This window comes from Danaus plexippus, chromosome 10 (assembly GCF_018135715.1).
Source record: "Danaus plexippus chromosome 10, MEX_DaPlex, whole genome shotgun sequence".
Lineage (NCBI taxonomy): Eukaryota > Metazoa > Arthropoda > Insecta > Lepidoptera > Nymphalidae > Danaus > Danaus plexippus.
In genome coordinates this window covers 5,634,906-5,648,319 of record NC_083543.1, presented here as the reverse complement: position 1 = coordinate 5,648,319, position 13,414 = coordinate 5,634,906, and the positions used below count along the sequence as shown (strand labels likewise).

General features: G+C 32.5%; 2 protein-coding genes across 2 annotated transcripts in view; one reads left to right on the top strand and one right to left on the bottom strand.

Annotated features, from left to right (window-relative positions):
* LOC116766975 (uncharacterized) overlaps nucleotides 1-13,414 on the bottom strand; it is a 99,061-nt gene that overhangs the window by 57,644 nt on the left and 28,003 nt on the right. The window lies entirely within an intron of this gene.
* LOC116766977 (2-oxoglutarate dehydrogenase complex component E1-like) lies at nucleotides 348-8,474 on the top strand. The gene is made up of 21 exons (XM_032657121.2): nucleotides 348-540; nucleotides 615-737; nucleotides 808-898; nucleotides 976-1,067; nucleotides 1,262-1,403; nucleotides 1,760-1,838; nucleotides 2,284-2,460; nucleotides 2,679-2,827; nucleotides 3,462-3,547; nucleotides 3,649-3,828; nucleotides 4,090-4,270; nucleotides 4,610-4,828; nucleotides 4,902-5,095; nucleotides 5,206-5,334; nucleotides 5,437-5,558; nucleotides 6,182-6,294; nucleotides 6,849-7,036; nucleotides 7,331-7,427; nucleotides 7,692-7,884; nucleotides 7,950-8,246; nucleotides 8,335-8,474. The coding sequence occupies exons 1-21, from the start codon at nucleotides 481-483 to the stop codon at nucleotides 8,432-8,434; spliced, it is 3,012 nt and encodes a 1,003-aa protein (XP_032513012.2). The 5' UTR covers nucleotides 348-480; the 3' UTR covers nucleotides 8,435-8,474.

The window sequence follows — 13,414 nt, the reverse complement described above, 5'->3', positions numbered from 1 at the left end:
GCCCCTTATTTTGATATTCGCATCTTGCGTAAAGCCCACCCGTTTAATGGAAATTTATGTTTGAATATTAAACGAACGTGTGTTTAATTAACCCCCATACGTTTGGCATCAGGTAAATTCATAAACTATAATAAAACTTCTAACTGTACTATTTTAATACACACCATAAAAGTATTTTAATATGTAAAATCTATAATAAGTGTAATGAAATTGAAATTAATTTAATATGAAGTCTTTATCTGCTATTTCATGAAACTTAACGATATATTTTATTACTGGCACGTTATATTCCAGATCTTTAAATAGAGAATCGTAAAACGTAAAAAATTTGGATGACATAAATTTTACTTTTGTCAACTTATATATATATATATCTTTAATTTATACTTATATATATTTATTAACATTTACAGTATGATATATTTATAAAAAAATAAACATATAATTATAAATATTTACTTAATTCTATTATTTATTGATATGGCTTTATTTCGTACAATTCGGAAACTAACTCTTCCAGTACACACATCGAATTCGACGGTAATTGATATCAAATTTTTTATTTTATAAGTGATTGTTTGTTATTGATATAACACAAAAATGTTTTTTTTCAGCATTTAATGCTATTAGGGAGAGTCGTGTCATCCAAAGCGGAAACCTTTTTAAGCGGCACCAATGCGAATTATTTAGAAGCCCAATATTTAAACTGGTCGAAATCCCGTGGATCAGTGGACCCTGTGAGTATTTTGCAGCAGAATTATAAAACTTTTAGAACAGATCTATTATTAAAGATGTAATGTTCAACAGTCATGGGACAGATTCTACGAGAGCGTCAGTGGTCCAACTTTAAAAATAGAAGAGTTTGAAGACGAGTTCAGTCCTAAGACCATCGGTCAAAGTAATACAACATTTAATTTAGACATACCAAATTTTAACATCTTATTACTCTTAAGATACATAACTAAAACTTCCCAGATAAAACGTCGCGATCTGAAAAAGATGACAAGGAAGCCAAAGAACGAATCAAACTTCATCTGGCTGTACAGAATCTCATTCGAAGTTATCAGGTCTTATTGGAATTTCGTAATTATTTTATAGCTTGAGATCCGTGCTTTGAAGGATTAAACGGAATTAGCATCGACAAAGTGTCTTAGTATTATACATCTTTTTAACTGCGAAAAGAATGTGATATTAATATCTATGAGTTTCATAAAATATATTTGTAATCCTACTGAGCTTATCTTCGAAATATATGGCCTAGGCTCGCGGTCACCTCCTGGCGAAAACAGATCCTTTGAACCTGTCTATAGGAGCGGGTTGGTTGCTTAAAACTCAAAAGCCTACAATGGAAATAAAAGGAGTAGACAGTGTTGTAGTTGCAAGAGAAATTGGTACTATATTGCGTAAGTTTATATGTACGTCAAAAAAACGTTTTAAAGGGAACTCTTTAATCAAAGATAAAATTATTATAAATTACAACATTAAGATATCTTTAAAACACCAGCATTATTATATCTTAGCAAATAAAATGTGATTTAATATTACAGTTACTTTTTCGCGTGATCACTTTATAAGTGGTGTATTAAGTATCAGCTCATTTAATTGTTGATTTTTATTCGACACTTTAATTAAATAAGTATTTTAAAGAAAAATATATAATAGTATCCTAAGATAATAATTTTATATTGAGGAAACTGAGTAACTTTTCCATTATTTTATAGCGATACCAAGTTGTAAGTTAAGTATTAAAATATTACAGGCGAAGAGCATATGGATACTGTTTTTGAACTACCTGAAAGAACTTGTATCGGGGGAAATGAAACTGCTTTGACTCTTAGGTATTGTATAACAGATTTTAAAAAGAATTTAAAATATATTAAAAATACTGGGAAAAAAAAAATTTGGTATGCATTTGGCACAATTACGTATTTGCCTTTTTTATTATCCGATTTTTTATGATACTTTTATCATTGGATAATTCGCCAACACTCAGATCTTACTATAAACGCGTCCAATCTCATGTCTACAGCAAAGGATTGGAACAATTCACCTTCGTCTCTTTCCTACCAATAAAATTTGCGTGTCAAGGCTGGAATGTAGAGTGTGTAGTATATATTTCTGAGATAGTCATTCACACCTACGACCTGTGTTTAACCTAACATTAGTGGAAGTAATACGTTTCGGATGTGGACTTATTGCAGAAAACAGATTTTAAATTCATAAGAAATAATTATAATATATTGTTTTGTAAGGTTTTTCACATCAAATTGTGCTCTCGTATAGGGAAATCATAAGACGCTTGGAGATAGTGTACTGCGGTCCTATAGGTGTGGAGTACATGCATCTATTTGACATCGACTGTCTGCAGTTTATGAGGGAAAAAATGGAAACACCAGGATGTTTACAGAGAACTGTTGAAGAGAAGAAACTCATCATGAGACGTTTAACGAAAGCGGTCTAGTATGTCACATTTGTCTTACTCGTGTATTTAAAATTGGACACTTTGTTATTAATGTTGCAAAAGCGATCAAGAAAGTTACAGATTAATTAGAAGATATTTTTCAATTTACACTTTCTATACATCTTGATTATAATGTGATAGCCGCTTTATCAACTAGAATTTAATATATATTTTTGGCTAGTACACAAATAAATATACGTGGTAAATAATTTTTAAGCTTAGAAAAGTACTTCGCAACGAAATGGCCGGCTGAAAAGCGTTTTGGTCTGGAAGGTGGAGAGAGTATGATCGTGATGCTGGAGGAGATTGTTGACAGCAGCACTCAATTGGGAGTTGAGTCTATAGTGATGGCCATGCAGCATAGAGGTAAATAACAGTTTTAATATACCAAAATGCTTCCTTATAATGAGATCCAAGTTCGCGAATATTCATTGAAATGAAACTAATATTTTAGGATTCCTACGCGTTAGTTTATTATTTTAAAAACCACATACTCCCGACATTTCGGTTACTTTGCAGCAACCGTGATAACGGGCAGACTGGTTCCTTAGATTTTCCAACATAAGATTCAGTTCCAAAATAAGACTTGATAATAGTAACGTAGACGTTTATAAGGCTAAGGTGATATTATTTTCTCGAAAAAAGGTTATAGTTTTTATACTGCTACACAGATTTATATTATTCGCATTGTTTGTAGATTAAACCAGAAAATAAATTAAAAGTTTATAGTTTTATGAATTAATAAAACTGAAATCTGATTAGAAGTAAAGCGTAAGTAATTTGTTTGGTTAGTCTGAGCCAAAGCCGATAATGTATGTGGGTATGATGTTTGCAACTGTAAATACATTATAAAATGTAGCTTAAGATAATACATAATAATGTTATGATAACACGTTTTTAATAATAATAATAATAGATTTTTATATCCACCTTGATAATTCTTAATTTCAGTTTTATGCAATTAATATCATAATAGTAATATATTGTTATATTGTTCTAGGTCGTCTAAATATGTTAGTGAATGTGTGTCGGAAACAGCTGACTGATATTTTTGCTCAATTTAAACCTATGGAACCTAAAGAGCCGGTATATAATAAAATACTATATTTAGTTAAAGACGATTGACTTTTATACCATTATATCTTCAATAAATGTCTTATCTCTATGAAATTACCGATAATTACCAGGGGTCAGGGGATATAAAGTACCATTTGGGTACATTCATCCACCGCTTCATCCGGAAGACGAATAAATATTTGAAGGTGTCCATGAGCTGCAATCCATCTCATTTGGAGGTTGTGTCTCCGGTTGTAGTCGGAAAAGCTCGTGCTGAACAACATTGGAAGGGGGACAATCAAGGCGATAAGGTTGGGAACTTGTCTTTTCCTATATCTGTACTGTATCCTTTTTATATCTGTACTGGTCAATGCAATGTATAATTTCTAATAGATCCATAATAATTCATATAAATATATAGTTTAAAATGTAAATCTTTTAATTTTATAAATATAAATTTAAATGGTTTGTGATATAACATGTGAAAACAAACACAAACTATCAATTTTTTATTAAAACTGAGCTGAAAAAGCTATAAAGTTTACAAAGTTGTATAATAACTATATGACCAGGTGATGGCGATCATAATGCACGGTGACGCGGCGTTCTCCGGGCAAGGTGTAGTGTATGAGACCCTTCAGCTCGGCAACCTACCCAACTTCACAACTCACGGCTCCATACACATAGTGTGCAATAATCAGATCGGGTACACCACGGACCCGAGGTTCGCGAGGAGCTCGCCTTATTGTTCCGGTAATAACATCACGATCAAGCCGTTAGAATAATTACGGCAATTAGTAATTAGCTCGGGATTCTATTTGAATATTAATTTAACTATTTTAAATCTTTTTTATCATATGTGTGTCTTCCCGTGTCCCGGCTTTGGAAAACCAAAACTAGAGTAGCGATTATGAATTACCGAAGGTGTATTTTCCAAATTACCATTTTTATATTAGTTGCTAAATCAAGTTAGAATTGAAATTATTAATTGTTAACAAAAAACTTACAGATATAAAATTTACGTCATGAAGAGAAACAAAGCGAAAGAATAACAACAGTGAATTCTTAATAAAATATATCTAATTGTAACAGATGTAGCGAAATGCATGGACGCGCCAGTGTTACATGTAAACGGCGATGATGCGGAGGCTGTCGCGCACGTGGCGAAGGTCGCCATCGAGTTCAGGTGCAAATTTAAGAAGGATGTGGTCTTGGACCTGGTCTGCTATCGAAGGTTCGGACACAGCGAGGAAGACGAACCGATGTTCACGCAGCCATTTATGTACAAGAAAATACGGAGTATGGAAACTGGTAATATTATTGCCATACATCCTACCTGAAGAGGCATATATATGGTACTTTACTGATTAATCGATTTGTGCAGTTGATAAGATCTATGCGAAAAAAATACTGGCAGAGGGCGTCGTGACGCAAGCAGATATCAATCGATGGGAAAAGGAATACAACGATACTTTGAACAAACATTTCGAACTGGCAAAGAAGGTTACCAAACTGAGCATAATGGATTGGATTGACACGCCATGGACCGGATTCTTCGAATCCTGTGACCCGAAAAAGGTTTTGTAGTGATATCAACAATAAAGTTTGAGCTTTCCGTTTGGGACCAGATTTCATTTTAACTTATATATATATATATATATATATATATATATATATATTGTCACCAGGTAAAAGAGACTGGAATTTGCGAAACATCGTTATCAACGATAGCACACCACTTTTGTAAAGCACCGGAACCGTGGGCTTTCGAAGTCCATAAAGGCATCCACAAGATTTTGGAAAAGAGGGCGAAAATGGTTATTGTTTTTTTTATGACATCAAGTATTAAAATATTTCATACAAAACGATAACCAACCGTACATGAAGTATACAAAACAATGTTTTTTTAATAAATACAGGTAAAAGAAGGCGTTGCAGATTGGGCGATGGGAGAAGCTCTCGCCTACGGTTCGCTATTAAGAGATAAAGTACACATAAGACTCACAGGGGAAGACGTAGAAAGAGGGACTATGGCACATAGGTAATACATATACACATTATATATTTAAGGAGATATAAATAAGTATATATACATATCTTTGGCTTCGAAAAACTTACAAATTCGATAAAAGTTTGCAAAACGAAGCATTGTGTTAAAAGAAATAGCTATAACACGATCAATAAGGCCATTAAAGCCTGGTGAAAACAGTTTTATAACGATGGCCGGAGACCAAAGGAATTGCAAAAAGGAACAAAATCCCGAACAAAGATCTGCAACAAAGTGGCGCATTTTTATTCTTCTCGCTAAATTGATCATTTCACCGCAGCCCGGACTAATCGACCGGGGACCGACTTCCCGTGTATCGGACGACTAACCCTCATTCACAATTTAACCCACAATAGCTTAACTGTTCTATGTTTTACCGAAAAGGCTTCAATTTCCGCTGCAGGACAATTCAGCTTTTATTTTAACGTTTCTTTCTTGATTAGTTTTAGCTAGACCGATATATTCGCTTGCGACCTAACAACTCGGTCTGATTGTGGTGTTGGGTTTCGATAAATATTAAAATGAACTACCAGTTCCATTTGCATATTAAAGTGGAATATAAAAATTAAATTAAACTGATACAATTGTGTATTTAATTAATGTAATGTTTAAAACAGACATCATGTTTACCATCACCAAGGTGTAGACGGGGCGACGCACCGAGTACTGGATACCTTGTACGCTGATCAATCACTGTATAGCCTTCACAACAGCTCGTTATGCGAATTTGGTGACTATTTAATAACCTATAAAGTAAAATATTATGTAATATTTATATTAAATAGATATGGATAGACGACTGCACGAATGTACGTATTCTATGCATCGAAATATCGTCTTAGTTTATTTTTATACGTTCCAATGCTTACATTCACGTGCAGGTATTTTAAATTAAACACGACGATAGAAGTCACATTACACGTTAGAATTCCGCATCTGTCCTGTTCGCCGAGTATTTATTTATCAAGATAGCATTAGCCTCCTACTCGTGTTGGGTGGACGTTATATATTAGTAGCAAAACTTATTAAGGCCTGGTTACCAATGTAATTATGGTTGAATTGACTTGCAAGATACAATTACGAGCACTTAAGTGTGCATCCTCATTTGCATTACATTGCAGCAGCACCAAGGTTGAGGTTACATTAATGTATCGGGATATTTAATGTGCGATTGAATTTAATTTATATTAAATCATTCATTTTCAGTATAGATATTAAAGATAAATATAAATGCAATATATTTTTGCAATATTTTGCTCTAGATTGAAACGATCCTATCTTCAGGTATTTTGGGTTTCGAGGTCGGCTACTCCTATTCTAGTCCGAATCTACTTACTATATGGGAAGCTCAGTACGGTGACTTTGCGGACACGGCTCAGCCGGTTTTCGACACCTTCATCGTGAACGGAGAAAGCAAGTGGGTCTGTCAGTCGGGCCTTGTAGTGCAACTACCGCACGGCATTGACGGAGCGGTAAATATCATATCAGATATAAAGAATATAAAAAAAAATCAACAAATTTCTAAAATAACGTAAACAATACTACTAGTCACAGGAAGATGATATTATATAAACATAGATTTTTTTTTTTATACATAGAATTCAAGAAGTTTCTTGAAATATCAGAAAGTATTATACCAAGTCCATTCATAATATATTTAACATAAAATCAATCCAGTATCTTAACAAAAATTATTATCCAATAGAAACAAATATTGTTTAGACGGCATTCATTCTATGCTTTTGTTTCTGATATGGTTTCATAAGGGTCCTGAGCATTCTTCAGCGAGGCCAGAAAGATACTTGCAGCAGGCAGATGATGATGAAGATGTCATACCGGATCTCGATGACAAAAATATGCCTCGTGAGTTTCCAAACTGAGACCAAAACGCTATTGACTTTTCATATACATAACGAGCTTTTGTTTTATATATATAACACGGCTAGTAAAAACAGCTAGGTTCTAAGTTTTTATATCCATGAATTATCATTACATTTACCAGTGAATGATAGTGAAACTCTTAGTCAGATCTTATGTTTAATATTTTTTGGTTCGATTCTATGTGAATATAACCATCCAAATGGGAAGTATCGGTTCTCTCAAGTATTTATATATGTACGTCGACAGTAAACCAACTTCGTGCCGCAAACTGGATTGTTTGCAACTTGACTACACCAGCCAACTATTTCCATATGATACGAAGACAAATCGCGTTGCCCTTCCGCAAGCCCCTCATCCTCATGACTCCTAAAGTCGGCCTCAAACATCCTTATTACACTTCACCATTTAAAGACTTCTTGCTTGGAACTCAGTTTCAGAGGTACGTATGCAGTTCAAAGGAATAAATAAGTTTTACAACCTAATTATAATGAATCCATCCGCTAGGGTAATAAGAGAAACCGGTCCTGCCAGTAAGGACCCTAAAAATGTAAAGAAGCTAATATTCTGCTCCGGCAAAGTCGCAATTATAATTGATGAATTACGGAAAGAAAAGAAGCTACAAGACAAGATCGCATTGTGTCGCATCGAACAACTATACCCATTCCCATACGACCTAATACTTAAAGAGTTTTGCTTTTACCCCAGCGCTAAAGTAGCATTTTGTCAAGAAGAACATAAAAATCAGGGACCGTGGACATTCGTTAGAAATAGACTCGAAAATCTCTTTGGGAAGAAAGTGGAGTAAGTATAGAATAAATAAATTAAGCAACATTAATTCAGGGGGTAATAGTTTTAAAAAAAATAGTAATACAAAATTATTGTTCTGTAGGTGCATTTCAAGACCACCCAGTGCTGCGTCAGCTACGGGTATTAAATGGATACACGCAAAGGAACTTAAAGAATTGAAAGAAAAAATTATCGCAATGTGAATGTTACTTATGTGAAGTTTGCTATTAAACGTATTCAAAGAAAGTTTTATTTAAAACACACAATTTCCTTTTAGGCGTACGCTTTTAACAACACTCTTAATACTTGCCTGTTTAAAAACAATTCTGACACATACATTATATATATGAGGATTAAAAAAATATGGTAATTTTAATTTATACTAGCAAAAAGGCAGTGTCACATTCTTATTTATAGCGTACTTCTGAAACTCGTTTTATTAGCTTTGTTAGTGGAAACTCTTTTGTTTACTGGAAATCAAACTAAACGCCGAGATTGCATTAATCCATTTCGCTGTGTGCTGTTCAAGTGCACAAGAAATTTATACCAGCAGATTTAATATAGAACACGCTGCAAACTAAATAAATTTTTAGTTTCATTGCATTATGCATCGTGTTTATTAAAATATAAAAGCTTTCTCTTATGAGAGCATTATTTTGGCAAAAGTTTACCGTGTTTACTAATTACTAATGCAAAATATTTAAAACACCCTAAGCATGTAGTATTCTTGAATGTAAAATGAGCAATATCTTTTGTGGCAGTTGCAATTCTTTTACCTTGTTTAGTGTGATGACACACTGGTCAATCCCCTTTATTGCGTAGGCTTTTTCCTTGATTAACTCCTTTATGGTAAGTTTTTGGAAGATGAATGACCGCGAAGAATGAAATCGAAAGGTGTAATAAAATAAAATGTCTTTTGATATATAGACTAAAAATGTTTTTTGATATATAGACTAAAAATATATAACCTGGGTTAGATTGTAATTAAGAATTTATTGACACATATTTTTGTATTTTAACTACCATAAACACCTCACAAGCAATAGGTAAGTTCATTTATAAATAACTATAACTTTTTAAAATGTACAAAATTTTATTTTTTCGTACATATTCTTCTGGATTGTTAATTCTTATAACAGTTAACAAGTCTCGAATAGGTTCTTTCACTAATAGAACTGGTAACCTTCCGCCAGTCTACAAAGATACAATATAACCAATCAAGCAAGACCCTTATTATGGCCTGACCCTCGTCCATTTAAGCTCTTCAACGAATAAGACGAGAGAAACGTAAAAGATTCTGAAAGACAATAAAATCGACTAAAGTGCTTTGGAAACAGAATAACGCTAAGTACATTACAAGAAGGTCTGTTTTTTATCAATTGTATTATTTAACTCGGAGCTTAGAAGCCAATGACAAATACATTTCAAAGTCATGAAATAGGCTGAATCGATATTCATTTATAAGATTTTAACAAACTTCGGCTGGCTTTTCTCAGATGAAATATTATTTTAATATATGTATCAACTTATTTGAGACTTAATACGGATGATTTGAGATAAAAATATTAAAAAATGCTCATTAAACGGCTATCGGTTTCATTATCTAAACGTCTACAATGTCGGGATTATGTTTGAAACTCTAATAGTAGAGTAAAAATAGCTGCGGGCAACGAAAGCGAGTCCAGGCTCCAGTGTTCTATAAAATGTACATATTACGAACCAGTCTTCACTTTCCCTTAACTTAAGAAAAAATTATAAGGTGTAGTAATCTTATCTTATTGTTAGGTATAGTCCTATCGAGTAATTCCAAAGTATGGTTGTTCGTGGACAGATATGAAAAACCTTCAATATGCGGAAAAACCAAATTAGGATAGCACTAAAAGCTTATGTGAGAATAACGCTGATCGAAAACGATTACTTTTTTGAACCAAATTTACTTGAGTGAAGCAATTTAATTATTTTGGGTAATTAGATATTTTAAAAATATAATTTGAGATAATATTGAAATTGTAATAATTTTTTTTTACATTCAATTTTCACAGTCGTAATGACATAGGAATTCAAGAAGACGAACTCAATTATGAAAGTTTTAGCAACACTTTTTTTTGTATTCATTGACTTTAAGTTCAACCTATGCAATCTGATTCATTCAATGTTTTAGTTTAACTCTTCTTAATATAAAACATTACAGCAGCTATATAATACAAAGGTTTTTTAGCATAATACTTTTATATGTCAAACATCCAATAGCTTTTAAAAAGGGAGCATATAGCACCTTCTGCTTTAAGTCCGTAAAATTAAAATTGCTCTGCAATAAAGTCTGTCGAGGTTACGAAGCCGTTTTACTGCCGTCAAGACGTGAGAAGTGTGTCTCACTTTTACAATATTCACGAGCCTTTGTGAGAACACAAGCTTTTGAAAGAACATCTAATATTCTTATCTAAAACATCAAGTGCGTAAACGAAACGTTGTACTTTGTAATGAAAACAAATTTGAAAGAAAGACATTCGGTTTCTATTTATTTAAATTTATGTTATATATATACAATCCACTAACGCCTCCCATTTTTCAAATGTCTAGTAGAAAGGATAAGGTATAATCATATATTTATATGAGACCCTCTCTCCATATCTGACCATCACATAAACGCCATTCTTCCGATAAATCACGGTCGACTTCCTAGCGATCCTGATACCTCGAAATGCTCGGCGACCTCGAAATGAGGGTCTCCTAAGGGACAGATGCCGAGACAAAATAAGATACAACTTGACCTCTCAGTTTCCTAAATTATCCAAGGGACATCTTGAGATCATACGTGTTGAATGAACCAATTAATAGGTTATGATGGAAATATACTGATGCAATATTAGAATTTCTACTTCATAATTTACTCTCAAACACTATTTATAAATTTAAATATGTTTTGTAAGCGAACGAAAAACTATTAAAATTAAACGTCTCATATCAAGGTTCATTCTTTAGTAACAATAAAAATATTGGATAATGTTTTATGTTTTTTCTCAATGGCTTCAATATTACCACTAAAATAAATCATTTTCACTGACCTTCTTAAACTCATCGGTTTTATAGGTATCCTTTCATTCAGTAGCAGTAATATTTGCTTGATTCTTGAAACGCGTGCTTTCACATAATAAATGCGGCGTTGTTTATATTGGAGATGTTTTTCTTAATTGATTGCCATTAAAGTATCGCTGTGAATATCGTGTCCAGTGTGCCGTGAATGGTGAAAGTCTTTACGAACGTAAGAACAAATGTAGGTACGTAAAACAGATTTCGTTTTCTATACCGTAATTCATTTTCACCACTGCTAGCTGGTGGGTGATAAATCTGTAAGTATCTATGGTGTATATAAAAATTACAAATATGTATATATTACATAAAATTGTGTTTAAATAATAATTATTGATGATATCTCGTTCAACTCTATATGATTATATGAGGCACTTAACCAAGTTATCACGAGACTCACTGATATAAAATTTCTCACGAAGGTATTAAAATGAATTTGTGTTAAAAAAAAAATCTGATATTAATATGCTTATTTATGAAAATATTTAAATTTCAGTAGAATCCTCTTAATCGATCTAATGGCCAGGGATTCCAATTTACGTATTTAATTTATATCATATTCAATCAAATTTAATTAAAAGATAATATAAGTTCAAAAGCGATTATATAATTGAAGTAAAAATCTCTCGGACATGACGAGCAGTTTCCCTATTAATTTTTCATTCATAAGATTGAACGTATTCCTTTATGAAGCTCTAATCCATTATAAACGGAATGCCGTCAAAACAATTTGTTAACAACTATAGTTCATGTAATCCTTCAACATAACCTGGTCCCATTCACTGTTCTCGTCGGCCCAAAAGCAGAGATTAATCTTTCATGAGCTGCCAGTCACTCAGTCGGTCACCTACAATATTTATAACTAACAAACTTTTATTCTTGGACATTATCGAAGGCGGAGTATTTATAGACGAAGTGAACAATAGTAAAGAGACTTTTGCGGTAAATGCGACATATTTTTCAACAGTCTTAGAGTGCTTGATACTAATAAAACTGGGTACCACACGCCACTGGCTCACTTATTATAATAAAAATAACATTATTGTGATTTCTTTTTATTATGTATGACCTTCATAGACAAACCGGACAAGTATAGTCGAAGATACAAAGGCTTTATTACCGTACTCACAGAAATTAACAAGTTCTCGTATTAATATTGCATAAAATATTAATTTAAGCATTTCGGGTAAGTTTTAAAAAAATACTGCACGGATGTGTTAAATCGGCTGGATGAATTTATGTTGAAAATTTATGTTTTATTTCAATACATTTTTGTGAACCCAATATTTTTTTTGAGTATGGAATATTTTATTTAAATGAAGATATTAAGCATAACGTTATATACTATATTAAAATATTTTTCATTTACGTCATCGCCGCAGTTTTATATATTAAAAAATTTCAAAGGTCATTTGAAATAAAATTAAAGTTGATTTTTATATGATACTACAGATATAAAGCAATATTGAAAATCGACTATAAATTTGCAATCATGCGTCCGATTCTAAACAATGGATGTATCCAGTTACAAGGAACGTCGGTCATTATCTATGATCACGAAAGTTTTGTGACTGTTGGAACTTTCTCATCTCAGTTACGTAGCGTAACGTAACCGTGATCATATCATGAGGGAGTCAAATTATTTAATTTTCCGCATGCAAACTATTCGTCACACACTCTATTGACATACAAAAACGTATCTTGTTATTTAGCACTATCCGTACATATTGATGTATCATGTATTTATGGAAAAATAACAACATCAACTAGTTTTAAGATATTGACAAATTAAAGAAATGTGAGCGTAAAACTCTTAAAGCGATGTCTGCGCTTAAAACAGACGCGGTGCTAATTAAATCCGAGGCTATTTATTTAAGCAAAAGGTTTGAAAATCTTCCACCGCTTTATTTATTTCAAAGACTAGCTAAGAAAACTTTATATAAAGCTTTATAAGAACAAAGCAAACATATAGAAAATAGAGCCAACACAAGCTCTTACAAATGTTAAAGAAAATAATTTTATCGTGAGTTATTTATTCTGATATATGTTACAATCATAATATTTTTGTATATTATTTATTGAACAAGTGTGTC

Coding starts and splice junctions, on each gene's coding strand:
- LOC116766977 (XM_032657121.2), top strand. CDS start 481: ATGGCTTTATTTCGTACAATTCGGAAACTAACTCTTCCAGTACACACA. Junction 541..614: donor TACACACATCGAATTCGACG/GTAATTGATATC, acceptor GTTTTTTTTCAG/CATTTAATGCTATTAGGGAG. Junction 4,829..4,901: donor AATACGGAGTATGGAAACTG/GTAATATTATTG, acceptor CGATTTGTGCAG/TTGATAAGATCTATGCGAAA.